The sequence below is a fragment of the Mustela lutreola genome, chromosome 6 (genome assembly GCF_030435805.1).
Source record: "Mustela lutreola isolate mMusLut2 chromosome 6, mMusLut2.pri, whole genome shotgun sequence".
Lineage (NCBI taxonomy): Eukaryota > Metazoa > Chordata > Mammalia > Carnivora > Mustelidae > Mustela > Mustela lutreola.
This window is the reverse complement of record NC_081295.1, coordinates 115,794,232-115,821,349: the sequence shown is the minus strand read 5'-3', so window position 1 is coordinate 115,821,349 and position 27,118 is coordinate 115,794,232. Positions and strand designations below refer to the sequence as shown.

Genomic DNA, 27,118 nt, shown 5'->3' with positions numbered 1-27,118 from the left:
ATCAATTTTGAAGTATATTCCTTGAACTCTTTACTTGATTACCTCATCAATGTGTATATCACATATTGGAGGCAGAGACCTCACAACAGCCTTTTTAGGAGGGCAGGTATACCCTCATTAGACTTGGCAGACTGATGCAGATAGAGGGTGGCTCCTAACTCATCCTACTGCTGATCATTTTTTTCTCAATTCATTATATCTCCTTGCTGGTAAATTTTAATATACTTAGGCCTTCTTTAGGATAATTGAACTATTTCATTCTATTTATAGGAACCGCTAATTTAAGATGCCCTTAAAAAAATTTTTTTTAAAATTTATTTAACAGAGAGATCACAAGTAGGCAAAGAGGCAAGTAGAGGGATACTGAGCAGAGAGCCCAATTCAGGGCTTAATCTCAGGACCCTAAGATCCTGACCTGAGCCGAAAGCAGAGGCCTAACCCACTGAGCCACCCAGGTGCCCCTAAGATGCCCTTTACAAAAAATTTTTTAAGTAAATCTCTACACCTAACATGGGGCTTGAACTGAGGACTCTAAGATCAGAAGTCACATGTTCCTCCAACTGAGCCATCCAGGAATCTCCAATTAATAGGCTTTAGTCAGTCTGAGCTAAACACTAGTTAATAGCTGTTTCTTAACCTTGGGTTGCATGGTTTCTAGATTCTATTCCATGCCATTCTCCTTTTGGGTTTATAGCACCCCCCCACCCCCAGTTTATAGCTTTTAAAGTGTTTGCACCAAAATTAAGTATATTATAACTGTGGCTGGTAAGTGGATGTAGATGTGGTCTCTTAATATAGAGTGTGCTTTTATTTTATAGAGATAAGTCACCTTATTTGGATCTAGCTTCCCAAAATGGTTCATTTGGACTGGATGATCAGAGTAGTTTAAGCGGGGAAAACTGTCCCTTTCATTCATCTGACTAATGGGCCTAATACTGTCCATCTCTTAGGATTGTTGTGAAGATGAAATGAGTTCGTGAATATAGACTCTGTACCCAGTACCTGGCCTATTGTAAGGAGCCAATAATAAAAGTTAGTTCTTATTATAGTTGTTTGGAAGATCAGTTGCTGTAAAGCAACTTGGTGGTTATTCTGGATTATGGTCAACAAATATCACCGGATTATTTATTTATTTATTTAAAAACCCTTAAAAATATATATATTTTATTTATTTGAGGGAGAAGGAGCAGGAGGAGGGGCGGAGAGAAGCAGACTCCCCACTGAGCAGGGAACCATAACCTGAATCTAAAGGCAGATGCTTCACCTAGTGAGCCATCCACGCACCCTATCACCTGATTTTTCAAATGTGAATTTTATTTTAAATCTCCTTTAAATTATTTGCTTTGTGATTTTTTTTAGAAATAAAAAACCTTTCATTTTTGGAGTAACTAGATTTGTAGAAAAGTTGCAAAGATAAGATAAAGAGTTCCTGTAATCACCCTTACCTAGTTTGTTTCCCTTAATGTTATCCTTGTGTACTATCATAGTACATTTGTCAAAACTAAGAAACCAACATTGAGATGTTACTATTAATCTCCAGGTTATATTCAGATTCCATCAATTTTTTTATTAATGGCCTTTTTTTGTTCCAGGATCCAATCCAAGGCACCACTGTTTTGGTTAGTTTTAAAAACTTACGTGTTGGGAGTTTACATTTATCTCTGCTGTATCTCAAGGTAATTTTGAATTTGGAGCCTGCTATCTAGCATATTAAATAAAAATGTGGATTTTGTTTTTTATACATCTGATATTTATGATATTTATATATATATTTTAAAGGTCCTACATTCTTTTTTTTTTTTTTTTTTTAGATTTTATTTATTTATTTGACAGAGATCACAAGTAGGCAGAGAGGAGGAAGCAGGCTCCCTGTTGAGCAGAGCGCCCAATGCAGGGCTCAATCCCAGGAGCCTGGGATCATGACCTTAGCCAAAGGCAGAGGCTTTAACCCACTGAGCCACCCAGGCGCCCTAATATTTGTATTTCTGTAGTTTGACTTAAATTATTGATAATTACTAAAAAAAACTAGGTCCAGAAATAAGACCTGAGGTATTATACTAGAGAACTGTTCTTTGATTATGATGGTCCAGCCAATTGCAAATTCACCTAATATTTAATAATCTAGGTCATATTTCACCATTTTGATCATAAGATAATCATGATGAAAATTTTGCCAAATGCTTGGTAAAAGCAAAGTAAAATAAGTAATAGCTTTAAATTTACTTTCCTTTTTTCAGCAGACAAAAATAATTTGCTGTGTCACATAAGGTCAGTCAAGATGGAAGTAAAATCTGTACTAGGAATTTAAATTTCAGTTTTAACCAACCAATCATGACTTACCTAAGAGTTTGAGTTGTTCTAGCTTTTTGTCAAAATTTATATCCAGAAGTCATCAAAATATCAACATGCAATCTGGTTATTCCCTGAAACATAATCTCTTTTGAGACATTGTTTAAAATGTAGGTTAATGCTTGCATAAAGGAGATTAGATTTGAAAATAGACATAAGTCAAAAGTAAGTAGTTTCATTTTTCTAAAGAGTAATTGGCAGCAAAGATGACAATATAGACTCTGTACCGAGTCTATTATGGTATGATCTTGCAAATGTGGTTTCTAGAGGTTAAATGACTTGGTTAAATTTTCAGTAAAATCATGTGATTAGGGGAATATTCTAGTTGGTTGTATGATAAACTGCAGAGTTGCCACATAAGCAATTTGAGTTTTGAATTCCTGGGCTCTCTGGAGCTGCCCAAACTGAGGAAGTGCTTCTCTCAGCCTTTTTATGAGAACATCTGCAACATTTTCTGAGGCTTGGGCTAGAACCACTTAAGTATAAGGGGTGCAGCTGTATCACAGCAACAAGGGAAGGGCATGAACCAGTCTGGACCTGCAGCCCTTCTCTTTAGCTATTGTCAAACCTTGATTGACCCTTTGGACATCTCTCTTGAGCCTCCTACATGTTTCTGTGTAGAGCTGGCAACTCAGTAAATGTCTAACAAGAAATGAGGCAATTTTTATTCAGTTGGGTAGAGGAAACATTTCCTTATAGCTAATTTTTTTGTTTTTTTTGAAGATTTTATTTGAGGGAGAAAGACTGTGTGAGCAGGGGGAGGAGCAGAGGGAGAGGGAGATCATCTCCAGCAGGCTTTCCACTGAGCCTAGAGTGCATGTCACAGAGATCCCAACCTCAGCCAAAACCAAGAGTTAGACTCTCTCTCTCTTTTTTTTTTTTTTTTTTAAAGATTTTTTTATTAATGAGATACAGAGGGTAAGAGAGAGACACAAAGGCAGAAGAGAAGTGGGGTCTTTTGGGTTGGCGGCTCTGGGAATACAGGAGAAACAATAGAAATGACCACCGGGCCACCATCTTCCAGTCCCCCCACCTTTCCTAACTCTTGACTCTCCCACCATAGGGATGTATGCCCAGGTCACATCTCCACAAGTAACCCAATACCTATGCCAGAAACCAGAACATCAGGACTCCCCCCAACCCTCCAATCCCTGAATACCGTACGTTATATGGCTGTGAACCTATTCCCTGTCTTAACCCAGATAAAAGACCCACTCAAGACCCACTCAAGCCCCTCCCGGCACGACTTTTCCTCTCTGGAGTCATGGAACCTCGCCCCAGGGCATCTTTAATAAATCTTTTCTTGTGCCTACCTCACCTGGTGTCATGATTATCTCGCCTGTAAAACCTTACAGGGTCCCTGCTGAGCAGGGAGCCTGATGCGGGACTGGATTCCAAAACCCTGGGATCAGGGCACCTCGGTGGCTCAGTGGGTTAAAGCTCCTCCCTTCGGCTCAGGTCATGATCCTGGGGTCCTGGGATTGAGCCCCACATTGGGCTCTCGGCTCAGCGGGGAGCCTGCTTCCCCCCTCTCTCTGCCTGCTTTTTTTTTTTTTTTTTTTTTTAATTTTATTTATTTATTTGACAGAGAGAGATCACAGTTAGGCAGAGAGAGAGAGAGAGAGAGAGAGAGAGGGAAGCAGGCTCCCCGCCGAGCAGAGAGCCCGATGCGGGACTTGATCTCAGGACCTTGAGATCATGACCTGAGCCGAAGGCAGCGGCTTAACCCACTGAGCCACCCAGGCGCCCTCTCTGCCTGCTTTTTTGCATACTTGTGATATCTCTCTCTCTCTCTCTCTCTCTCTGTCAAATAAATAAATAATATCTTTAAAACCCTGGGATCATGACCTGTGCTGAAGGCAGACGCTTAACCAACTGAACGACCAGGTGTCCCTGTAGCTAAATCATTATATTGAGATTAGGGAATGTGTCTCTTGGAATGCACTTTCTTGTTTTTTTTTTTTTTTTTTTTACTTTCTCATATTTTATGTAACTGTTCATGTATGTTTTTCTTCAAAGCTCTGACATATGTCTCTGAAGTTTGTTAAACTTCCCTCCCTCCCACTTTTAGGTTGTTCTTTGTGAGGTTAGAAATACAGAAAATTCAGTAAGTGTCCTTTTCATTGCTTGAAACATAGCATGTGTGCTGGTGTTTTCTTACATACAGTCTAGAATGTTTCCTTTTAAGTTTAGATAGTCCATTTTTTATGTGTCTTAACGTATTATTTTAAATTTTGATTGTAGTGTTTTAAATAGTGTAGACCAACTCTGAAAGAGAATCCAAAGAGCAACCAACATAAAGACTAAATGTGAATTATGAGGCACTGAATTTGAGAAATAGTTGTTTAGCCTAGCAAACACTAGAAAAGTATTATTGTCTTCAAGTATATGAAGAATATTTTAAATCTTAAAGGAGTGCTGTTCAGAGTGAAATTCACATTCTAAATTCCCCTATAGCCTCTAAACTCTGAAATAACACTTAGATTGAGTGCTGTAATGATTCATTAAGCATGGCAACTCCATAAATGCTTAGCATGAAATAGGCTACAAAGGGTGAAGTGGAAGGGAATTGAAGGTTAAGCCCAAGAAAGAGATGGGTTAGGAGAGCTTGAGAAACTTCATATAGTGAAGGACATCTGGTCCTTAGGAGGAACAAATAAAAGTGGCAGAAAGGTATTGTGAAGTGGGAATACCTGAGATCCATGCCCAACAGCAACTTGCAATTATACTTTAATCACATCACCTAACCAGGCTATAGCATAGGGAGAGATTGGTAAGTTTTTCCTACTTTGAGAAATACACACGTTAAAGAATCCTAATACAGGGATGCCTGTGTGGCTCAGATGGTTACGGATCTACTTTCATCTCAGGTCATGATTTCCAGATCCTGGGAATGAGCCCCATGTTGAGCTCCCAGCTTAGCAGAGAGTTTCCTTATCCCTCTCCCTCTGGCTCTCTCCCTGCTTCTGCACATATGCACTCTCTCTCTCTCCCTGCCTCCCTCCTCAAATGAATAAAATCTTAAAAAAAAAAAAAAATCCTAATATATTGGGGATTTCCCATTAGGGAATAATGCTTTTCAAATGGGTCTTTTTCAAACTTTTTTGACTAGGATCCATAGAAAGATATATTTTCTATTGCAACACAGTATAACACTATTTCATTACATCTAAGATGTTTTCAGTTGTAAGTCACAAATGCTGCCAATTTTTAAGATACTATTGATTATAGAACATACAACCATTTAGAGATGATAAAAGAAAAAAGGTAAGTCCTAAAATTGGTGAAATAATTTGTATGTGAAGTACTGAAACCAAAGTGCCAGAGAATACTACTTTTATTACCTATGACAAAAGTTTTCATAGCTTGCTAATGAATTGCAGCCAGCAGTTTGAGAATGTTGATTTAGAAGTCAGTGACAGTCAAAATGAGGTTCTAGATCAAAATAAATGCATCCTTTCCCTAGGGCTTAAGAGCATAGAGTGTCAACCTATGTTTGTCCAGAGAGGCATTGAAGTATGCCCAAAGCTTAGATTTTTTTTTTTTTAAGATTTTATTTATTTGACAGAGATCACAAGTAGGCAGAGAAGCAGGCAGAGAGAGAGAGAGGAGGAAGCAAGCTTCCCGCTGAGCAGAGAGCTCGATGCAGGGCTTGATCCCAGGACCCTGGGATCATTACTTGAGCCGAAGGCAGAGGCTTTAGCCCACTGAGCCACCCAGGCGCCCCAGATTTTTTTTTTTTTTTAAGATTTTGAGATAGAGCAAGAGTTGGGGGACAGGGGGCAGATAAAGAGGCAGGAGCAGACTTCCCACTAAGCAGGGAGACCAGTGCGGGGCTCAATTTCAGGACCTCAAGATCATGACCTGAGCTGAAGGCAGACACTTAACCCACTGAGCCACCCAGGTGCCCCTCTTTTAGATTTTAGTAATAGGAAAACATTTTTTTCTTGGTCTCCTTGATGAGATAGAAATAAGCCACTGACAGGAAGCTCAGAGCTGGAGTTTAACATTTAAGTGTAATCTGCCTTTTCCTCAGCTGATCCTTAATTTTCTTCTCTTTATAATGTCTCAGGCATATTTTTAGAAATAAGCAGGCAGAGAAAGAGGAAGGGAAGTAGGCTCCCCGCCGAGCAGAGAGCCCGATGTGGGACTCGATCCCAGGACCTTGAGATCATGACCCAGCCGAAGCAGCGGCTTAACCCACTGAGCCACCCAGGTGCCCCCCCCAAATTCACCATCTTAACAATTTTTAAGTGTATAGTGGGATTTAGTACATCCACATTGTTGTGCAACCATTACCATCCTTTACGAGAACTCCATCTTGCAAAAATGGAAACTCTGTACCCAGTAAATAATAACTCCACATTCCTCCCTCCCCAAGTCACTACTCTCCTTTTTCTCTAGGATAATTTGACTACTCTGGGTACCACATTTAAGCGGACTCCTAGGAGTGCCTGGGTGGCTCAGTTGGTTAAGTGTCTGCTTAGGTCATGATCCCAGGGTCCTGGCATTAAGTCCCAAGTCAGGCTCCCTGCTCAGCAGGAGGGGGAACCTGTTTCTCCCTCTGCTACTCCACCTGCTCGTGCTTTCTCTCATTCACTCTCTCTCCCTCAAATAAATAAATAAAATCTTAAAAAAAAAAAAAAGTAAGTGGAATCCTAGAATATTGTGCTTTTTTAACTGAATTACTTCACTTAGTGTTAATGTCCTCTAGATTCATCCTTGTTGTAACATGTCAGAATTTCCTTTAAGATTGAAAAGCATTTCACTATTTATATACATTTTACTTATTCCATGCATCTGTTGATGGGACACAGGTTGCTTTCACCTTTTAGCTATTGTGAATAATCCTACTATGAACATAACCCTTGAATAGGGTCTTTGAGACCCTTCTTTCAGTTTTTCTGGGTATATATTTAGGAGTGGAATTGCAGGATCATACAGTAGTTCTTTTAATTTTGGTGGAGGTAGCTGACATACTGTTTTCCATAGCTGCTGTACCAATTTACTTTTCTATCAACAGTGCATAAGGTTTCCAATTTCTCCAGTTTTGCCAACACTTGTTTTCCGTTTATCTGATAATAGGCATCCTAATAGGTGTGAGATGCCATCTCATTGTGGTTTTTTTTTTTTTTAAGACTTTATTTATTTGACAGAGAGAGATCACAAGTAGACACAGAGGCAGGCAGAGAGAGAGAGGGAAGCAGGCTCCCTGCTGAATAGAGAGCCAGATGCGGGACTCGATCCCACGACCCTGAGATCATGACCTGAGCTGAAAGCAGTGGCTTAACCCACTGAGCCACCCAGGCGCCCCTCACTGTGGTTTTGATTTGCATTTTTTTTGAGGACTAGTAAACTTGAGCATCTTTTCATTTAGTTATTGGCCATTTGTATATCTTGTGAGAAAAATATCTATTCAAGCCCTTTGCCCATTTTTTAATTGGGTTGTTTGTGGGTTTTTTTGTTGCTGTTGTTGAGTTGTAAGAGTCTTTTACATATTATGCATATTAACCTGTTTTTAGATACATGATTTTTTTTCTTCCATTATGTGAGTTGCCTTTTCATTCTCTGGTTTCTTTCACCTGGCTCTTACATTAGGAAATACTAAAAATCTGTCTCATAAATGAGTATCATAAAACTAAACTTCAGTTTCATATTAGGAACAGGAAAAACAGAGCTAGAACAGGAAGACAGGGAGGAAAGGAAGCTGAAGAGAATATGAAGACAGAAGAGTTATGGAGACAAAGGCAAGCACAAAAGTATACAGTTCTTAATATTTGTGTCAAACACTTTTATCCCATTTAATTACTCACTTAAGTTTTAGTTTTGTCACCTATTGCCTTTAGTAAAATTCATTCATTCAAAATCATACCCTGGGCGCCTGGGTGGCTTGGTTGGTTAAGCCACTGTCTTTGCCTCAGGTCATGATCCTAGAGTCCCAGGATTGAGTCTCACAGCAGGCTCCGCGCTCAGTGGGAAGTCTGCTTCTCCCTCTGATCCTCCCCTTCTCATGCTCTCTCTAGCTCTCTCTCCCAAAACAAACAAACAAAAACCATGCCCTGAGTACCTACAACTATGGCACTACAAGCATTCATGAGGTTTATATTTTTTAAGAGATTAAGGTAAGACAGATACTAAAAACTAAGGTAGAATGAAGGAAGTGCAATAATAAAAGTATTATAAAGAAGGAGCCTAAGAGGAACAGGTTATTTTTACTGTGTGCCCTCCAAGATAAGCAGCTCTGCCAGCTCAGAATCATCTTGTGTCTGTTGGTGACTTCCTAGTATTTCACACCACTTCTGGACAGGGCATTCTTCTAGTTGAAATTTCTGAAGTGAAAAAGCCATGGCTATTCTAATCTAGGTTGAAACTAAAAAAGGACCAAATATTTTTTAAAATGATAAAATTCAAACTCTGGCTACAGGAGGTAATGTCACAATTCAAGGTTATAATGGCTTAATTTAGCGTAGGTTCCTGTCTTCATCCTCCCTCTCTCCCGGAACCAATGACTTTATAAATGCTTTGTGTTCCTTGCTATTTCCTTTTTTCAAATTTTGGTGTTCCTGTTGAAATGAACTTTAGTACATAGCTTTTCTAACTACTAGGCAGTGTAGTCTGTGGTGGGTAGGGGAAATCACAAGTGTGGCCAACTTCTGTTGGAGGCTGACTATTGTCATTGTTGGAAGAAGATTCTTTTCTTTCTTTCTTTCTTTCTTTTTATTTTTTTAAAGATTTTATTTATTTATTTGACAGAGAGAAATCACAAGTAGATGGAGAGGCAGGCAGAGAGAGAGAGAGAGAGAGAGAGGGAAGCAGGCTCCCTGCTGAACAGAGAGCCCGATACGGGACTCGATCCCAGGACCCTGAGATCATGACCTGAGCCGAAGGCAGCGGCTTAACCCACTGAGCCACCCAGGCGCCCATCTTTCTTTTTTTTTTTAAAAAGATTTTATTTCTTTATCTGAGAGAGAGCACAAGTGGGGTTGGTGGGGGAGGGAAGAGAGAGAGGGAGGAGCAAACTCTCTGTTCAGCAGGAGGCTGACTCAGGGCTTGATCCCAGGACCCCGAGATCATGACCTGAGCTGAAGGCAGATGCTTAATCAACTGAGCCACCCTGGCGCCCTGTTGGGGGAGGTTGCTATGACGTACATTTTTAGCTAATTTTTCCTCTAGAGCATGATGATCCAAAGCAGCACCAGAAGGTAAATAAGCTGTTTTGGAACAGTCTTTTTAAGTGAGGTAATTTTGTAAAAGTTAACATATTTTAAATTATAAAGATCCTAAACCAAATGGCAGAACCTAAAACAAATGTTTTCCATCAAACATTTTTCAGTGAGACAGTTACTATTATAATGGAATCACATCATAAAACTTGTTTCTTAATATGTGTGTACTGTCACTAGGCCAAAATTACAGCTATCAAGAACATTGCAAAGCATTTAAGAATTTTTCATTCCCTTGGGATGCCTGGGTGGCTCAGTTGGTTGGACGACTGCCTTTGGCTCAGGTCATGATCCTGGAGTTCCAGGATGGAGTCCCGCATCGGGCTCCCAGCTCCATGGGGAGTCTGCTTCTCTCTCTGACCTTCTCCTCGTTCATGCTCTCTCTCACTGTCTCTCTCTCAAGTAAATAAATAAAATCTTTAAAAAAAAAAAAAGAATTTTTCATTCCCTCAGGATAAATTTTGTTATATTCCATTCATTAAGCACCTCCAAAACACCACTGCTTTTACTCCTGTATTTAACCAGAAGAAGGTTTTTTGTTTTTTTTTTTTTTTAAGATTCTATTTATTTGTCAGAGAGAGAGACAAGCAGGGGGAGCTGCAGGCAGAGGAGCAGCAGGATTCCTGCCTGATGTGGTACATGATCCCAAGACATGGGGCACTTAACCAACTGAGTCACCCTGGTGTCCTTAACCAGAAAAAGTTTTAAAACAGTGATTTCCCGTCTGGTGCTAAACAGGTAGTGCAAAATGGCCTTTTTAAAATATAATATAGTGTGGCGCTGGGTGGCTCAGTGGGTGAAGCATCTGCCTTCAGCTCAGATCATGATCTCAGGGTCCTGGGATAGAGCCCCACATCGGGCTCTCTGCTCAGCAGGGAGCCTGCTTCTTCCTCTCTCTCTGCCTACTTGTGATCTCTGTCTGTCAAATAAATAAATACAATCTTAAAAATAAATAAATAAATAAATATCTTTTTTTTTTTTTTTTTAAGATTGTATTTATTTATTTGACAGACAGAGATCACAAGTAGGCAGAGAGGCAAGTGGGGGTTGGGGGGCAGGAAGCACACTCCCCGCTGAGCAGAGAGCCCGATGCGGGGCTCCATCCCAGGACCCTAAGACCATGACCTGAGCCAAAGGTAGAGGTTTAACCCACTGAGCCACCCAGGCACCCAATAAATAAAAATCTTTTAAAAAATAATGAAATATAATGTAGTATTGTAATCAATATGGCCTCTGTGGTAAGAATTCTGCCCAGAATAGCCATAACTAAAGTAAAAGTTACCACTTTTTGAAATTACTAAATCAAGTATCAAAAAGAATTCATCATTGCCAAATGATCCAATATTACAAATACTTTTTACTTGCTACTGATATTGACTACTTTAATGGAAAGACTAAAATTAGACAAAACATGAAAACTGAGCTACATCCAAGTAGCCATATCTGATTATAGCAATAAGGTGTTTGGCTGCCTCACACCCATAATCAGGCTTAACACATAGACCTATGGCCAGAGTGACTTCAGGGCCCTTGGTGCTGTCTTAAATATCTGCTTTGGCTTGAAGCTGACATGGGAGCTTCTCCCTTGACTGATTCCAGAGATACGAGTTGACATTTCCAGGGATAAGCAAGGCTCTCTGGTCTGCTTGTCTGTATTCATCCTCTAGCCTACACAGAAAGGCTGAGATGTCTGAACCAGCCAGCCAAAGGACCCAGGCAGTCATCCCACCCTAAATGTTGTGACAACACAGAATCGAAGTGCTGAAGAGGAAGAGAAATGCCAGCACATTTCAGTTTTTCTGTCACTTCTGACTTAAAAACAGGGAAACACTAGTCAGTTACTATGGATTTGTCTTTAGTGTTAAGAAATCATGGCCATGGGATGCCCGGGTGGCTCAGTCAGTTAAGCGTCTGCCTTCAGCTCAGGTCATGAGATTTTGAGAAGTTGAGATTTTTCTTCAGGTTTAGTTGTGGGTCCACTATTATCTCTCTGATGAATACTGCAGTTACATTAATAGGCTCATTGTAGATTAATGAAGACTATATATTTTTAAAATATTTTATTTATTTATTTGAGAGAGAGAGAATGAGAGAGAGAGAGAGAGAGGGAGAAGCAGAATCCCTGCCGAGTAGGGAGCCTGATGTGGTGGTACTTGATCCTGGGACTCCAGGATCATAACCTGAGCTGAAGGCAGTAGCTTAACCAACTGAGTCACCCAGGTGCCCCTGATAAAGACTTTATAACTTTTCTCAGATACATAAAAAAGCACAGTTATAATCTCTGCCCTCTTCATAAATTAGTGACAAATCCATAATAACCTAGTAAGTTTATTTTAATAGGTGCTAAATATAAATACTTCTTATATCCTATCTATACTCTTGTACTACTTAAAAGTCATCTATGAATATAAAGCTATAACTGTCTCTCTTCAAGTCTGTCTGTATCACATAATGATTGATCAGTTCTGGGCAATTCATGCACAGCCATCTGTCTTTGCTGAGAAGTCTTCACAAATCGAAGCAGATTGATGATGGCAGCAGGGGTCACTCCAGGTATACGACTAGCAGCCCCAATCTAAGAATTAAAACCACAAAAGAAACATAAGTGAGCTATGTCAAATCAAATCTATTTTTTTTTAAAGATTTTATTTATTTATTCAATAGACAGAGATCACAAGTAGGCAGAGAGGCAGACAGAAAGGAGGAAGCAGGCACCCTGCTGAGCAGAGAGCCCGATGTGGGGCTTGATCCCTGGACCATGGGATCATAACCCGAGCCGAAGGCAGAGGCTTAACCCACTGAGCCACCCAGGTGCCCCAAATCAAATCTATTTTGCTCCTAATAACAATCTGTATATTATAGTTTATAAAATATTTTCAAAATTTATCTTAATGTATCTTCAAAATAACTATAAAGTAGATAAAGGGAATGTGATAATTATTAATACCTTCATTTTACAAATTAGGGAAAATGAGGCTCAGAGAAATTAAAGCTATTTTTCAAAGATCATATAACTAATAGATGTTAGACTACCTAGTTTTTGTTTTCATTAAACTAATGTAACCTCATTAATTGTTGGGCAGTGCCCTATAATCTCATGAATACTTCTGTGGTGTATTTTTAAAGTGAAATGTATGAATATTCATTCTATGTGGTATAAATAACTTAATGTCCATTCAGGTCAGGTCAGGTTTAGCTACCAAATGAGTCTGTAACAAATAATCTGTCAGAGCATTTTGTATCCCAGAATTGTGGCTACTGAGTACCTGAAACATGGATAGTATAACTAAAGAGCTGAATTCTGAGTTTTACTTAATTTTAACTAATGTAAATGGGCACATTTAGTTATTGGGCAGTGCAGCCTATGACTATCCATAAAAACATAACTAAAAATGAATAGGATATACAGAGTTATAAAATGGAAGGCCTACATGCTTCCATGTAGTTTCCATGATGACGATCACTAAGAACATCATGTTTATATTGACAGAATCACTCTTCCCTTCAAAAATAATTTTTTTCCAAAAAATTTTAGAGGTTATATTTTTGTTAAATGCCTTTTATTATATTAATCACCCATTTAATACTGCCCAATAAACTATGATACACCATCCATTTTTAAGATACAGTTCAGTTGCAGAAATGTTAAATGTGCATCTCAGAATCAATAAATATAGCCTATCAGTCTTTAAATATTTGTTATTAGAAGTCCAGTACTATGTATTATATAAAATAGTATATAATATATAACACATATATGTATAAGTACATATATACAAAACACATATATATAACATTTATTATATATACATAAAATTTTCAGTTTGTTTACAGACATTTACAGACACACGTACATACACACTTATACAGAGCTTGGTGTGAGGGACCTTTTTTTAGGCTCCTCTCTTCTTCCTAGTAGCTTCTAAGCCAATGCTATGGGACTCCTAGGGAGGGATCCAAGCGGTGATTTGAAAACCACTCACATGTATTAACCTAATGTGGGTTCCTTTACATCATTCCTTATACTAGTTTGCACTGTGGTTTAGCACATAGTTGGAATTAGAGAATAACTTTTTTTTTTTTTAAAGATTTTATTTATTTATTTGACAGAGATCACAAGTAGGCAGAGAGGCAGGCAGAGAGAGAGAGAGAGAGGAAGAAGCAGGCTCCCTGCTGCGCAGAGAGCCCGATGTGGGACTTGATCCCAGGACCCTGGGATCATGACCTGAGCCAAAGGCAGCGGCTTAACCCACTTGAGCCACCCAGGCGCCCCAGGATTAGAGAATAACTTTAACTCAATTTTTCTAGTTATCTATTTAGAATAAGTTTTTTATCTCTCAAGAACAAACCCAATATCTATCATACAAAGAGATATAATTATGAAATAAAAGGGTAGATTTTTTATAATGAAACAAAACCATAATTATGTGACCACTATAAATCCACGTTTAAAAAATTAAAGCACAGGCTCTGTATAATCCCCACTGCCTGGTTTCTTACCGTTTCTGGGCGACTGAACTGTAGCTTCTCTCGAACTTCGTAAGACAAAGACACATCTCTGAGGGTTAAATAATCTAGGTCTTTTGGCAGCTGGAGAGCTTCATCTCGCTGAACTTCCTTTATTTGTTGTTGCTGATGGAACAACACTGATTCATAAGTGGCTGGTGAACAGAATTAATTACATTAGCATATTCAGACTATATTAACAACTTGTGTTTTTATAGCTTTTTACAATTTATAAAAAGCTTTTGTGTATGTTATGTCATACAACACTTTTCCTAACACCAGGAGATAAATGGCATAAATGCTCCCTTTTGTAGATGAGAAAATTGAGGCTAAATGAGAGGGAGTATCTTGCATACCAACTACAGCATTATGCTTGGCAGTTTACTGCATATGCTTTTTACTTCAAAAATCTGGAAAACTGAGGCACCTGGATGGCTCAGTTAGCTAAGCATCTGCCTTTGGCTCAGGTCATGATCCCTGGGTCCTGGAATTGAGCCCCAGGTTGGACTCCCTGCTCAGTGGGGAGCCTGCTTCTTCCTTTCCCACTCCCCCTGCTTGTGCTCTCTTCCTCTCCCTCTATTTATAAAAAATAAAATATAGATATAAGAATTTAAAAAAATATATATATAAAATAAAAAAAAATAAAATATAGAATTTAGGGGCACCTGGCTAGCTCAGTCAGCCTGTGAACCTTGATCTCAGGGTTGTGAGTTTGAGTCCCACACTGGGTGTAAAGATTACTTAAATAAACTTCAGAAAAAAAAAAGAAATATAGGGGCACCTGGGTGACTCAGTGGGTTAAAACCTCTGCCTTCAGCTCAGGTCATGATCTCAGGGTCCCAGGATGGAGCCCCACATCGGGCTCTCTGCTGGGCAGGAAGCCTGCTTCCCCCTGTCTCTCTGCCTATATGTGATCTCTGTCTGTATAATCACCACTGCCTGGTTTCTTACTGTTTCTGGATAATTTATTTATTCAAGTAAATAATTTTTTAAAATCTTTGAAAAATTTTAAAAAATCTTTAAATAAATGAAATATAGAATTTATCACCTGTTCCCAGATGATAACAGCCCGAATGTTCAGTAAGTAATTTTTACTCAATAGAGCAATCATGATGTTGAAATAAAAGGTCAACATTTTTTTTTTTTTTAAAGATTTTATTTAGGGCACCTGGGTGACTCAGTGGGTTGGGCCGCTGCCTTCGGCTCGGGTCATGATCTCAGGGTCCTGGGATCGAGTCCCGCATCGGGCTCTCTGCTCAGTGGGGAGCCTGCTTCCTCCTCTCTCTCTCTCTGCCTGCCTCTCTGCCTACTTGTGAACTCTCTCTGTCAAATAAATAAAATCTTAAAAAAAAAAAAAAAGATTTTATTTATTTGTCAGAGAGAGAGAGAGAGAGTGCACGTACAACCAGGGGCAACAGCAGACAGAGGGAGAGGTAGGCTCCCCACTGAGCAAGGAGCCTGATTAGGGATTTGATCCCAGAACCCTGGGATTATGACCTGAGCCAAAGGTAGACACCTAATCAACTGAGCCACCCAGATATCCCTGTCAACATTATTTCTTATACATTAGTATAAGTATAGTGTCTGGTCACTTGGAATATGATTCTAAAGTTTTGGTGAGTTTCTCTTGGTTTCTAGACTTCTGTTAAGATGGGTCATCCTATACATACAGCCAAAGCTTAGCAAAGTGACAGATCTCTGGAACTGAAAGAAAATGCCATTGCTAGAAGGAATGCAGAATTCTTACCACCTTGGCTGGTCTCCACAGAATTTAAAGCCCTTTCCTATTTGAATAGTACATCATTATCCAACTTTTCCTACCCTTCTCCCCAGCTCTTTCTGTTCCCTGCCTTTTTCTCAAATAATTTGCCACCCCAGGAAAAAACATCTACTACAATGCAAAAGCTGATATGATTCTCAGTATTTTTATGTCTGGAATTTTTCACAATGAAAATCTTAAAAAAATAGAGTACAACTACATAGTCGTCTGTAGTTTTGATGGTCAGTACACTGACCGAGAGAATGAGAGCATGATATATGTTATAATGTACAGGGGCAGGCTCTAATTTGCCTGATACAAAATAAGTATTTTAATGGTAACTCTACCATTAAAATTCCAGTATATTGTTAAATATAACATTATAATTTTGTTATTGTTAAATGCCATTATAATTCCAGTATATTGTTAAAGCCAAAGACTATAATTTTTCTCACTGGCAGAACATTGGATGGGGAAAATATAAAAGGTAAGGGGAAAAAAAAGTTACGTGTTTTGTATTTTTTTGGTTTGGGGGGTTATTTTTGGTAAACCTTATAGCATTTCCCAAACTTGGAACGTGCTCACAAATTACCTAGGGATCTTACTAAAATGCAGATGCTTACTTAGTGGGTTGAAGTAGACTATGAGAATCTGTATTCCTAACAAGCTCCCATGTATTGCAATGCTTCTAGCCTACGATCCCCACTCTGAATAGCACAGAGCCCAAGACTATGCTGTTTCTATGCTAATAATGGCTCCTCTTAACGTAGAACTCTTTCTTGAATCTGCTGTCCATTCATAATGGAAATAGAACATATAGGCATGTAAAGTAAAAAATTATTTTCTACCTTCTATTTTCAGCCTTTCAGCTAGCTCTCTACATTTAATGTACTTCTTCAAAGGCTCTGGAACAGCCTTGGCTAACAACTTCATGTCAACTTCTTCATACTTCAGAACATCTAGAGCTCTGCAAATACACAAAAGTTTCATTAGCATAGGGGTCCAAAAAAAAAAAAAAATACAAAACCCCAGAACAAAACATAGGGGTCTGTATCATGTAAGCCAGATTAAGAACAAAATTCCTTGGAAATAATGCCAAATCTCAGAATTAACACAAATATCAAAAGATACACTCCTAATTCTTTGCAAGCACAGTGAGTAAATGCAGTAGATCTGCAACACAGGAGAACCTCAATAAGACTAGTTTGTAATTCTCCCCAACTCCTTTCCTTTATCATGAGAAATAAGTTGTTGGTAAAGGTTGTATTAGTATAATCCTTGTGCTCTCCCTTTCTTGTAAGGACAAAATATCCTCTGATAACAACGGTTTGAATTCCCTAAGAATTTACATCTAAGTCATGTTGAACCCCATGTCCTATGAAGGAGTCACCCTCTTTCATGCTCGAAACCAGCTGAAGATCTCTTCCTTGCATTTGCAGAACTCCCCAAGTAAGAATGAGAGGACCCTCCCTAAATGTTTTAAATATCTGCAAAACAAACTGATGAAAATGATAGTCCAGGGTTCCTAAGTATTCTTCCAGTCAGATATTTTTTTAATTTAGTATAATCTCCATTTTAATTTTTACGGATTGGAAACTTCAGGCAGCTAATTCTCAGTTCAATTTCCACTACTCTGGTTAGACTAAGGCCTCCTGAGTCAAAGCAAGAGGAGAGGAGAACAATCAATATGTGCAGCAAAGAGAGACAACTGCTAAAATTCCCAGGCAACTTACATGGCTCACCAAGAGAACATGCCTCAGTATAAATGTTAACAGGTAGATCAGGTGAGATTTGCAATAACTTGACTCATTGACACTTGTTAAGATCCAAAGTTCTTGGTGCTCCTTTGGCCAATTTAATCCCTTTCATACTGAATTCAGGTAATAAAATTTTAAAAAGAAATAAACTACAGAATATACTGGAACACAACTGACTAACCAAAAAGGCATTCTCTGGGAATCTAGCAAGATGGTGACGACCTCAAAGAAAAGCCCTTGACCATACAACTTAAAAAAGAAATATTTTTTCAAGATCTTATTTATTTGGGGGAGAGAGAGACAGCAGAGTGGGAGTGGGGAGAGGGAGAAACAGACTCCCCGCTGCACAAGGAGCCCAATGTGGGACTCAGTCCCAGGATCCCGGGATCCTGACCTGAGCTGAAAGCAGAGGTTTAACGACTGCGCCACCCTGGCGCCCTCAAATTAAACATTTTTTAAAAAAATAATGTATTTTCTGTTCTCAGGTCCAAACTTCAAGACCTGCTTTGAATCAAGCCTAAGTCTCAGAGTTCAGAGTTCTGGCACAGAGAGGACAAGTTAGCACACCTCAACAGAACACAAGAGAAAATCTAACACATCAGTCTATTTTCCTATAATCCTGATAGGAAATGTGTATGCAGTTACTTATGTATTTCTTCTGTTAAAATGTCTGTTCAAAGTCTGGTTCAACATGTGAGTACTTGGCACAGAGCCTAGTATGTACACAGTAAATGCAATAAATTAGTTTGGTAAAAGCTGCTAGACTTTTCATTCATATTTTTATTCACTGATTAGCATTTTAAACTGTGTTAAAAACAATCATGTGCCCTGCTGGCAATGTTATACATTAATCACATTTAATGCAAATTCTACTTATATAAATTTGAAATAGTATAATATTTGTCAAAACAAACATGATGTTTTAAGTTCTTTGCACAGAGTCCAAAATAATGTGAGCCTTCCTAAATTTAAACAAACACCAGAAATATTGAGTGGATAACAAACTATATACTACTATCATCTTCCAGTGCTACTTAGCTGGTAAATATATCCACTGTCCTCATTTGTCAATCTGGCTGTCACTTCTTCTTCTTTTTTTATTTTTTTTAGATTTTATTTATTTATCATAGAGAGAGAAGCGAGAACAAGCACGGGCAGACAGAGTGGCAGGCAGAGGCAGAGGGAGAAGCAGGCTCCCCGCCAAGCAAGGAGCCCGATGTGGGGCTTGATCCCAGGACGCCGGGATCATGACCTGAGCCAAAGGCAGCCGCTTAACCAACTGAGCCACCCAGGCGTCCCTGGCTGTCACTTCTATGAATAAGATTTCCTGGCTTGGGTGACTACAATGCAGGTTCTTAAACACTTACTGTTACTATAATTAAAAAGTGCTTAAAGTCCTCTAACAGTAGTGTCAGTGCTTTGGGAAATTCCTGTGAAAATGAAAACTTGGGAATAGAAGTCACAAATGATAAGACACCGTGATGAGATAAAGTCAAACAATAACTCATTATGCCAGGCTGGTGACTGGCATTATGCTTAGTCAAGGAGAGAGCAAGATTAGAGATAATAAAAAGCAGCATTAAAACGGGTACACCTTTAAGTCCATAAAATCTCTCACAAGGAAAACGGTGTTTGAAAAAAAAAAGGAAAAATAGAAAAGAAAAATATATTGGAGACATAGCTCCAAGATTAATGCCACCATATTAGCTCCTAAGCTACAGTGTTTTTATTATTATTTTTTAAATATTTTATTTATTTATTTGACAGACAGAGATCACAAGTAGGCAGAGAAACAGGCAGAGAAAGAGGAGGAAGCAGGCTCTCCACGGAGCAGAGAGCATGATGCAGGGCTCAATCCCAGGGCCCTGGGATCATGACCAGAGCCGAAGGCAGAGGCTTTAACCCACTGAGCCACCAGGTGCCCCTACAGTGTTTTCAGATTTATGTTTTCTGGGCACCTCCCCAACCAAATTAGGTTACAGTTTTTTAAAAGGGAAGAATGAGTGGTAAAATATGCAGATTTTGAACTATATAATGTCCATAGGAATGTATCTATGAAGCAAAAGCTCTAAATTAATGTCCTTTAGATTCAGAGTCCATATAACCAGAATGATAAAAGCAAGGACAAAAAACCCCTAACATGTAGAAAGGAAATCTGCTAGTAAGTCCACAGAATTAAAAATACTCTGTTTAAAAGAGGCTTTTGTGGCTCAGTCAGTAGGGTGTCTCACTCTTCGTTTAGGCTCAGGTTATGATCTCAAGAGTCGTGAAATTGAGCCCTGAGTTGGGCTCCATGCTCAGTGCAGAATCTGCCTGAGATTCTCTCCCCTTGCCTCTCCCCACCCTCACATGTGCGTACTCTCTCTCCTTCTAAAATAAATAAGTCAAAAAAAAAGAGGTTTGCAATTATTCCATACTTATAAAAGAAGGCTGATTAACAGTGTTTCTTGGTTTGTACCCTCTAAATTGCAGGAAAGCCAGAAGAACTCAATGGGAGCCTCAGAAATATTATATAAAAAAAATAATTTAGAATCATATATATTTTTAATACTGAATGAAGAGATGATTTACATCTAAAGGATTTTGAAAAGAAGCCAAGAGTAAGCTAAATTCATTTAAAATGGGGAATCCAGGGCGCCTGGGTGGCTCAGTGGGTTAAGCCTCTGCCTTGGGCTCAGGTCATGATCTCGAGGTCCTGGGATTGAGCCCCGCATCAGGCTCTCTGCTCAGCGGGGAGCCTGCCTCCCTGCTCTCTGCCTGCCTCTATGCCTACTTGTGATCTTTCTCTCTCTGTCAAATAAATAAATAAATAAATCTTTTAAAAAAAGGGGAGGGGGGATCAAAAAAAAAGGGAACCTGCAAGTAATATCTCTGAAACAATCTCACTTTTCTGTAAAAAGCGAAAAAAGTCTACATTAAAAGTGCATACCTGAGAGGCAGACTTTTCCCAATACTTATAGAAGCCTCTGGAATTAATTTTTTCCATTTAGAACTTGAAAACTCAATGGATTTTAGCACAGAAATGCCTTCTTCCAAAGAAGTCTTCATCCTAGAAGCTCTTTCATATCGTTGTTGGGACACACAGCCAACCTCCTTATACCCTAGAAGAGGAGGGGAAAGAATATAATAAGAGGTTTTCAGGAAAAGTAAACCTGGTTGTAGGACCCAGTGAGGAGTTACCTCGGAACGTGAGCCTGCTGTCAGCATTATCAGGGCGCAGTGACAGACGGAATTCTGCGCGGCTTGTAAACATGCGGTAGGGTTCATTGGTACCCAGCGTGGTGAGGTCATCAATCAAGACCCCTATGTAGCCTTCTGTTCGGCTGATGACAAAAGGAGGCTTGCGTTTGACCCGAAGACTTGCATTGATTCCAGCTATCACACCCTACAAGAGGACTGAAATGTTTAAAAGGCCATTATGAACTGAACAAAGAGCTACCCTAGTCAGAACACTTACCCTAGTAAGAAAGCAGGCACTGCCCAAAAGAGAGAATAGACAGAGAAAATGTGATATGTATTCAAAAGCAGAATACAGGTAATGTGCCACTTTAGAATGCTGTTTCACTGTTTTCAAAAATACTTAACATTCCTGATAAGCTTTAGGTGGGCTAATCTATTTTTTAAAATCCACCCATAGAACTCTTCTAGCCTTTTCCCACTTACAAGTAAAAATAACATAACTTCTCACTTAAGAGGAATATGATAATTTGCAATAAAATTATGTTGAAGGAACTAATTTTCTTTTTCAAAAAATTTCAGGGTAGCCTGGCTGGCTCAGTCAGGAGAGCATGCAACTCTTTTTTCTTTCTTTCTTTTTTTTTAAAAAAGATTATTTATTTATTTATTTGACAGAGAGAGAGATCACAAGTAGGCAGAGAGGCAGGCAGAGAGAGAGAGAGAGAGGAGGAAGCAGGCTCCCTGCTGAGCAGAGAGCCTGATGCGGGACTCAATCCCAGGACCCTGAGATCATGACCTGAGCCGAAGGTAGCGGCTTAACCCACTGAGCCACCCAGGTGCCCGAGCATGCAACTCTTAATCTTGGGGTTATTAAGTGTGAGCCCCCACACTGGGTGTAGAGATAGCTTAAAAATAAATTATTTTAAAAAAATTTTCAGGGTGCCTAGGTGGCTCAGTTGATTAAGCAACTGCTTTTCCCTCAGGTCAGGATCCTGGAGTCTCAGGATCGAGGCCTGCATGGGCTCCCTGCTCACCAGGGAGTCTGATTCTCCCTCTGACCTTCCCCTTCTCATGCTCTCTCTCATTCTCACTCTCTCAAATAAATAAATAAATAAATAAATAAAATCTCTACAAAAAAATTTCAAAATAAGGATGCCTGGGAGTCTCATTTGGTTGAGCGTCTGCCTTTGGCTCAAGTTATGATAACAGAGTCCTGGGATCAAGTCCCACACCAGGCTCCTTGCTTGGCAAGGAATCTGCTTCTCCCGCTGCCTGCCTCTCACCCCTGCTTGTGTGCTCTCTCTCTCTGGCAAATAAATAAACAAAACCTTAAAAATTTTTTCAAAATACAGTAAATCTTATCAACTATGATATCAGACCTTGGAACTCATAAAAGAGAATTAAAATCACAAGTGTTAGGCAAAGCATAAGGAATATAGTCAAAGATACTGTAAGAGGGATGTAACAGCTACATTTGTGGGGAACATAGCATAATGCATAAACTTGTCAAATGACTCAGTTGTATACTTGAAACTGTGTGTCAACTACATGCAAATAAAAAAAGAAAAAAAAACATAACCCACAAGTGTTTTTTAAATTCTACTGATATAGTAGCCATCCCTGTACACCCTGAAACAGAAGTAAGTTCCATTACAATTTATGACCTGTATCTAAGATCTATATAGTTATCACAACAGAAATTAAAAGGAGGAACACCAGTTAAATAGTCCTTTTCTGTTTATAGTAACATTTGAACAACTGCTTACTTGAGCTGCAGCTTCCTCATAACCAGTAGTGCCATTTATCTGGCCAGCGAAGAAGAGCCGTTGCACCAAATGAGTCTCAAGAGAAGGAGTGATCTGACGGGGGTCTAAATAATCATACTGAACACCATAGCCTGACCAAAAAATAAATGATACAAAATAAGTAAAACTCAAGCTGGGTTTATCTCAAAGTAGAGATGCAAAGATTGTCATTAAATGTTCTTGAAAAACAGAGAATATTTTAAATGCATAGATGTTGGGCTTTGTCTTCTGAGGCTCTAGGCATCTATGAGTGTAGCGAAGACCTCCTCACTGTCTGCTAAAGCAATGCTGAGCTCATATGGAAGGGCAGCTGTGGTTCTCTTTACCTGGCTGAATCATTTTAGCTTTCTCTAAGCCTTTGATGCACGTGATCATTTTCTCTTGTAATTCAGCCGGTAGTGTCACAGATAACCCTTGGGGGTAGATGAGGTCAGAATCCATTCCTTCAGGTTCCAGCCAAATCTGATGTAGACGGTTTGGAAAACGCAAAACCTTTGATTCAATGGATGGACAGTATCTAGAGCAGGACAATGAAATTTAAAAATTTAATGAAGCAAACAAAAGAGGGTTGACAGCGTTCCTTAAAGTAATGTTTTGTTCTTACCGGGGTCCTCTTGTAGTCTCCTTAATGTGACTATTAAGGTGAAGGTTCTCAAGGACAATCTCATCCACTCTAGGGTTGGTGTGAGTCAAGTAACATGGCAGCTGATCTTCTGGCTAAAATATAGGAACTATTTATAACAATGTTGGCTTCTTGACTATTTGCCTTTTACTCAAATAAATCACACATATGATATGCACTTACTTTTAAACCTATGCATAATGCTGGATACTACTAATTAAGTATTCTTGCCCAAAAAACCCCAAAAGATGAACCTAAACTTAAAAAAGCTTCTAGATCTACCAGTTTACAGAAAATATAGAAAATGGAATAAAATATTTAAGGCACCAGAAGGGAGAAATCTAGAATGTGGGAAATTCTAGAGAACAGATGACTCTTGTTTCTTCCACATAGAAATTAAAAAAAAAAAAAAAAAAAAAAAAAAAGGAACTGTTGTTATAAGGCATATCATCCAACTCAATGTATGGTCCTTTTTGTCCTTATTTTCTGGGTGTGATAATGGTATTGTAGCTGGTTGGTTTGTTTGTTTGATTTTTTTTACAAAGTTCTCATCTGTTAAAGACCTATACCAAAGTATTTGTAAGTGAAATGATGTGATATTTGGGGCTGTAGCTTTAAAACTTCACAAGAAGTCAGGATGGCTTGGTGGCTCAGTAGGTTGAACAACTGCCTTCAGCTCAGGTCAGATCCCAGGAGCCTGGGACTGGGTTCTGCACTGCGCTCCCTGCTCAGTGAGAAGCCTGCTTCTCTCTCTGCCTGCCGCTTCCCCTGCTTATGCACACTTTCTCTCTCTCTGACAAGGAAATAAAATCTTGAAAAACAAAAAACAAAAACTTCACAAGAAGAAAGTGTTAAGAAAAGATGAAACAGGAATGCCAGAAAATGTTACTTTTTGAAACTGGGTGATACTATTTTTTTCTACTTTCCATAAACTTGAAATTTTATAGTAAACAGTTTAAAAATACACACACTAAGGAAGTAGCATCACAATTTACATTTTACCAATGCAAGAATATAAAAGCAACTTGCTCATGACAGCAGACTATTTGGAGCCACTTATCAAGATAACACCCACCAGAAACTAGGACCACCAATTATTAGTCCTCTCTTCTAAACACACAATATGCCTTTCTTTTTTTTTTAAATAAATCCAAAGGTAAGCAAAAAAGTAGCCTGTATTCTTCAAAATTACCAGTGACATGAAAGACTAAGTAATGGTTCCAGTTCAAAGAGAAATGACAATTAAATACTATACTTTTTCCTGGATTGGAAAAAAAAAGGTTGCTAGTAAAGAACAATATTGGGACAATCAGCAAATCTGTCTATGAACTATATTTATATTAGATAACAGCATTGTATCAGTGTTTAACTCCCCAAATTTCATTACTACAATGAGGTAATGTAAGAGCATGTCTCTGTGCTTAGTTGAAATCCATACTCAAGTATGTAGAAGTAAAGGGTCATGATCTCTACAACTTATAGTCAAATGTTCTGGAAAAAGAAAAGAATAAAGATAAATGTCTATATTACATTTTTATAGATTAAATATATATGTATATCTCTATTAGAGATAAATGTGGTAAAATATTAACAGTCGGTGAACTTCATTGGTTTACAAGAGTTTGTTTTAATGATCTTGCAATGTTTATGTAGGTCTGAAACTGTTTCAAAAGTTTAAATTGACAAAATTACTGAAGTAATGAAATTTAAAAACTTACAGAAACACCCAAGTACCAAATTAGGTAATCCTTTTAAAGATCCTGTTTTTGCACCCTAAGCAACAGGAATGTAAGGTGACTTGTGAAGGAATGAAGGGAGGCAGGGAAGAAGAGAGAAGGGAGGAAAAGAGGGATGGAGGGAGAGTTAGGCTACCTTCTCCTGTGAATGCCCGCAGCCGCCTGTAAAGTCAAATTTTCGTAAATTATCTTACCTTAATCCACACTGTCTCATTGATAAAACTGAATGGTATGGATGGATTATCTGGTGTCTGCTTGTTTAGAATGCTGAAATTAATGGACTCTTTGGCAATTCGGGGTGGAGTCCCAGTCTTCAATCTTCCCACCACAAACCCCAACTTCTCCAGAGTCTGAGCCAGCCCTATGGAAGGCTGATCTCCTAAACGCCCCGCGGGATGCGTCTCCAATCCGATTACAATCATGCCTCTCAGGAACGTGCCGGTAGTCAGAACCACACTCTCTGCATGTACTGTGCTTCCATCCGCTAAAGGATAAGAAAGAGTAAAAACTGTGACCTGTTATCATGGATCTAATTGAAATGTGCCTATTTTACATGAGAACTACAGAGAAAATGTGTCTTTGGAAACTTGAAAAAGAATTTTAAATGAGTAAGAAGGCTACATGTTATTAATACCAAGAATCCAAGACAGCTGGGAGAGAGAACATAACAACATATAAAAACTAGTTCACATCCTCCTAAAATCAAATCAGTACTGAAAAGTTAGTCTCAGTTAATTTTTAGAATTAATTTTAGACTCCTGGTTAACTATGACAGACTACCTCACATGATTTTTTTCTACCTCCTAAAACGCCAAGAAAATGAAATAAAGGGACAGAAAAAAGGTATAAACCCAAAAGGACAACTAATGGGAAAGAACTTGTCAAAAGATGAGAACTTTCAAAATATTTTCATAAGACAAGAGAGCAGATGAAAGAGCAATAACTAACCCAGCAGAGGCGAGAAGGATACAACTCAAGAATCTGAAGAGAACGTACCAATGAAAATTAAATAATTTGCTCTGCAAAGCTGCAAACTGGAGAACTGAGAATGAGAACTGAGGAATGTAGGAACAAAGGAGGCTGAAAATGAGAGAAATAGTTAAATCTATATAGAAAGGTTTTGTATTCCTATCTTATAGGAAAATGTTAGGCTTATTCTTTGGGTAATGGGGAGTTACTGTTTAGTGGGTACAGAGTTTCAGTTTAGGATGATCAAGTAGTTCTGGAAATGGGTGGTACTAACAGTGGCACAACACTGTGAATGTACTTAATGGTACTGAATTGTACACTTAAAAAAACTTGTACACTTAAAAAAATTGTACACTGCAAAAATGACAAATTTTATGTTATGTACATTTTGCCACAATAAAACATTGTATTTTTGTGCCTATAAAATATAGATCAAAAAATAGCATTAAAAAGTTTTTTAAAGATTTTATTTGACTGGGAGAGAGACAGAGAGCACAAGAAGCGGGATATAAGGAGGGAGAAGCAGGCTCCCCACTGAGCAGGGAGACCCCTGCAGGGCTGGAACCCAGGACCTGTGACCTGAGCCAAAGGCAGTTGATTAACCAACTGAGCCACACAGGCTCCCCCGAGTCAGATTTCTGCAGTACCCAGAACACCCCAACATCAGAGCCAAGCCTTGAATCCAAGTCTGCAGACCTCTCTAGGCCCAGGCTTCACTACCAAGATGCTCCTCCTCAAAAAAGAGTCCCGAGGGACGCCTGGGTGGCTCAGTTGGTTAAGCAGCTGCCTTCGGCTCAGGTCATGATCCCAGCGTCCTGGGATCGAGTCCCACATCGGGCTCCTTGCTCCGCAGGGAGCCTGCTTCTCCCTCTGCCTCTGCCTTCCACTCTGTCTGTCTGTGCTCGCTCTCACTCTCTCTCTCTCTGACAAATAAATAAATAAAATCTTTAAAAAAAAAAAAAAAAAAGAGTCCCGAATCGGGCTCCTTGCTCAGCAGGGAACCTTCTCTCTCTGCCTACCACTCTGCCTGCTTATGCACTCTCTCTCCCTCTCTCTGACAAATAAATAAATAAGTAAAATCTCGGGGGGGAGGATGACAAAAAGTAAAATTAGAAGAAGCCCAGAAGACCAACCCAGAAAGGGATAGGAGTTACAGAAAGAAAGCATGGAGAAATAATAGAAGAAAATATACGGATCCAGGACAGATTTCCAGAT

At 39.0% G+C, this 27,118-nt stretch overlaps 1 protein-coding gene across 1 annotated transcript in view; it reads right to left on the bottom strand.

The window, feature by feature from the left end:
* Positions 1-10,909: 10,909 nt before the first annotated feature.
* MTO1 (mitochondrial tRNA translation optimization 1) overlaps positions 10,910-27,118 on the bottom strand; it is a 30,016-nt gene continuing 13,807 nt past the window's right edge. Inside the window, exons 4-12 of the mRNA XM_059178462.1 lie at positions 25,129-25,418; positions 23,181-23,293; positions 22,903-23,093; positions 22,538-22,668; positions 20,775-20,979; positions 20,524-20,695; positions 16,686-16,804; positions 14,073-14,233; positions 10,910-12,147 (exon numbers count right to left, since the gene is read on the bottom strand). Coding sequence (XP_059034445.1) covers positions 11,986-12,147; positions 14,073-14,233; positions 16,686-16,804; positions 20,524-20,695; positions 20,775-20,979; positions 22,538-22,668; positions 22,903-23,093; positions 23,181-23,293; positions 25,129-25,418 — 1,544 coding nt within the window. The 3' untranslated portion in view covers positions 10,910-11,985. The remainder of the gene's footprint in view (positions 12,148-14,072; positions 14,234-16,685; positions 16,805-20,523; positions 20,696-20,774; positions 20,980-22,537; positions 22,669-22,902; positions 23,094-23,180; positions 23,294-25,128; positions 25,419-27,118) is intronic.